General features: G+C 42.2%; 1 protein-coding gene across 1 annotated transcript in view; it reads left to right on the top strand.

The window, feature by feature from the left end:
• Positions 1–2,996, top strand: part of LOC107104395 (protein AF-9-like) — a 44,085-nt gene that overhangs the window by 19,659 nt on the left and 21,430 nt on the right. Inside the window, exon 2 of the mRNA XM_015404388.1 lies at positions 1,625–2,179. Within this exon, the coding sequence (XP_015259874.1) occupies positions 1,625–2,179 (555 nt within the window). The remainder of the gene's footprint in view (positions 1–1,624; positions 2,180–2,996) is intronic.

Below are 2,996 nucleotides of genomic sequence, written 5' to 3'. Positions count from 1 at the left end.
AGAACTATAGAGATAGCTCAGGATAACCTGAGCCACTCTAACTAGAAGCTTTATCAAAAAGGAAAGTTTTAAGCCTAGCCTTAAAAGTCAACAGGGTGTCTGCCTCACGGACTAAACTGGTTTTAGACCAGTTTTGTACTGATATTAGCAATGGGCAGGGCCATGGTACTGCATTTAAATGGTGGTATCTGTATCGGTGAGTACCAACAAATAGGGCACCGATTGCATTTTGAGAGTCAAAAGTTTCTTTAACTATTGTCACCTATTCCAGGTAGGCAATAAAAAGTTCTACTGGATTCACTTTGTTTTAGTCTTTTTCCTGCTTCACAAAGGTAGGCAGCAGCTTGACATGAAGCCATGACGGCAATTATTTTACATCCAAGTAGTATGCAGGTCTTCATATATACACACACACCATTTTCAAACAAATGGTATCGGCCAATACTGCACAGCCAGGTATCGGGTGTCGTAACCAAAAAACGGCACTGGGGCAACACTGTTTTAGACCTGGAGTTTATCTCAGTTGGAGCTACGGCCAGCGCTCGTCTGGAACACGTCAGATACGTTGATATGTGTTGGAGAGAAGTTCTTGATCAGTTACGCAGAAGTTATGCACAAGTTACTCAGAGGTTTTGGATAAGCTGGACGCCACGACTGATTAGTCACTTACACTTAACGTGTGTCAAGGATCGAATAACTTACCTGTAACTTAAGGCCTACGTATGGCATACGCTGACATACATCGGGAAATTACGTACTTGCCTTATATCGACGTGTGTTTTCAGTGTGCTCATAACTTATCAACATGCGAGTTTTTGACAGATTTTTCGTATGTCAGGCATACGCCGGTCTAAAACGTCAAAGCGTGACGGGATCGGATCGGATGCAAAATCCGATCCAATCTTTCTTTTTTTTTAATAAGCTTTCTTCCTATTTGGAAAGTTTTTCAAAATTTGAAGCATTTCTAGGGCTGCTCAGGGGAACAATGGGTAGCACTGCTGCCTTGCAGCAAGAAGGTTCCAGGTTCGATTCCCAGCCTGGAGTCTTTCTGCATAGAGTTAGCATGTTCTCTCTGAGCATTCGTGGGTTCTCTCCGGGTATTCCGNTCTGATTGGTTTATTTGGCCCGTCTATCACCAACATAGGCCAATCAGCTAACCAGTATTTTCGCCCCTTCCCAAAATTACTTCTATGGAAGGTTTCCAGATTGATATGCGGAGTCAGGTTACTGGTGTGCTCCTAATCACTCAAATTAATGGGAGGGTCTAACAATTAAGAACTTACTCCAAACAATTCCAAATGTAAAAAAAAAAAACACATTTTGGTTCTAAATTAACTTAAATATTTTTTATATACCAAAAGACAAAAACTAAATTGGTAGAAATAACAAGATACAAAAATTTAGCATAAATGGCCACAACACCTGTTGTGTTGAAAATAAAATAAAACACCTCATCTGTTAAATCAAGTTATTTCATGACACCTTTTGCCCTCCATACTCCTCTGGGATCAAATCACAATGATTGGGAAAATCTTTAAATTTGTAATCCTGGAAATTGTTATTAATGTGCTGCTTAAGATTTAGTCATTTGATTTTAATGCCTGCGTTTGTTTTTTATGAACAGGATTGCTTCAAAGGAGGAAGAACCGACCTCCTCACTACAGCCACAACCACCAACACCAGCAGCTTCTCCAAACTCCACAAACCCTCCAAGGACCACAAAGAAAAGCCTTTAAAAGACTTGAAAGAGCCCAAAAGTGCCTTTAGAGACTCTGGCTGGGAATCCTCAAAACTCCCCAAAGAATTTTCAAGGAAACCCAAAGAAAATCAGCCACTCAGAGACAGCAACCCTAAGATGGGTTTCAAGGAACCCAAGTCTTTGGCCAAGGATCATCGAAGCGAGGGTCTGGCCCACGGACCCACGGGGTTGAACAAGCGTCACTCCACGTTGGACGGCGATGACCCGATGACCAAAAAACGCAGGAAGGGATACCTCGAACCGTCGGGGAAGCCGACGTCTGGTTCAGACTCTCATTACTCTGACAAGAAGAGATCGCAGACGAGCAAGCCGTGCCACGACCCGGACGAAGCCGAGCGCAGGAAGGCGTCCAGGCTCCCGCCGTTCCAGGAGCTGGTGGACCCCAACGACTCAGACATGGAGGATCAGTCCAAATCCGATGTAAGTAGATGACGTTGGAAACGCCACCTTCACTTGTAGGGAAACTCAATAGGCAGAACATGTTGGCGGTCAGAGATTCTGTGCTGTGAGGGGTTCCTGTGGATCCTCACAGGAAAAGTCTGTTCAGCAAGAAATCATCATTATTTATACTGAAAACTAATACATTGGGGTTGAATTTAGCGTTTATCTGTAAAAAAAATAAAATAAATAATTTTTTTTTTTTTTTCCGTAATGAGGTGAGAGAGATACGCTGCGCTGACCTGCTCTGTCTGCTCCTCCTTATTTTGGTTTTGTGAGGCTCAAAGAGGATCACTACTTTATCTGTTTTCTTTCCTCCTGAACTATCATGGGGAAAGTTTTCTTTTTTAATATTTCAATCATTGTTTTTTTCACCAGTCTGTCCTGCTTACTATAAATGCGATGTGCGACTCTAAACTGACTCTTTCCAGTGAGATTAACAGATTTTATCTTGTATTTTCCCCCAAAGCGGATGTGTTTTACTTTGCAAGCGCGTCTCTTCCTGTCAGACCCATGAAATTGCTGCTGAATTGCTGTGTAGTCCAACTGAAATATTCAGTTCAATACAGTTTATTTCTATAGCGCCATTCACAAAACATGTCATCTCAAGGCACTTTCCAGTTCACCAGATCATCCAGTCAGATTTATTCAAAGTTTTCTATCTAAGGAAAACCAGCTGATTGCATCGACTCATTGACTCTTCAGCAATCCCTCACACTAAGCATGCTTGTAGCGACAGTGGAGAGGAAAAACTCCCTTTGAACAGGAAGAAACCTCCAGCAGAACTGAATGATTCAGA

Source organism: Cyprinodon variegatus, unplaced genomic scaffold, assembly GCF_000732505.1.
Source record: "Cyprinodon variegatus isolate N-32 unplaced genomic scaffold, C_variegatus-1.0 Scaffold1721, whole genome shotgun sequence".
NCBI lineage: Eukaryota > Metazoa > Chordata > Actinopteri > Cyprinodontiformes > Cyprinodontidae > Cyprinodon > Cyprinodon variegatus.
The sequence above is the reverse complement of the archived record's forward strand: the minus strand, read 5'-3'. Positions and strand labels throughout refer to the sequence as shown.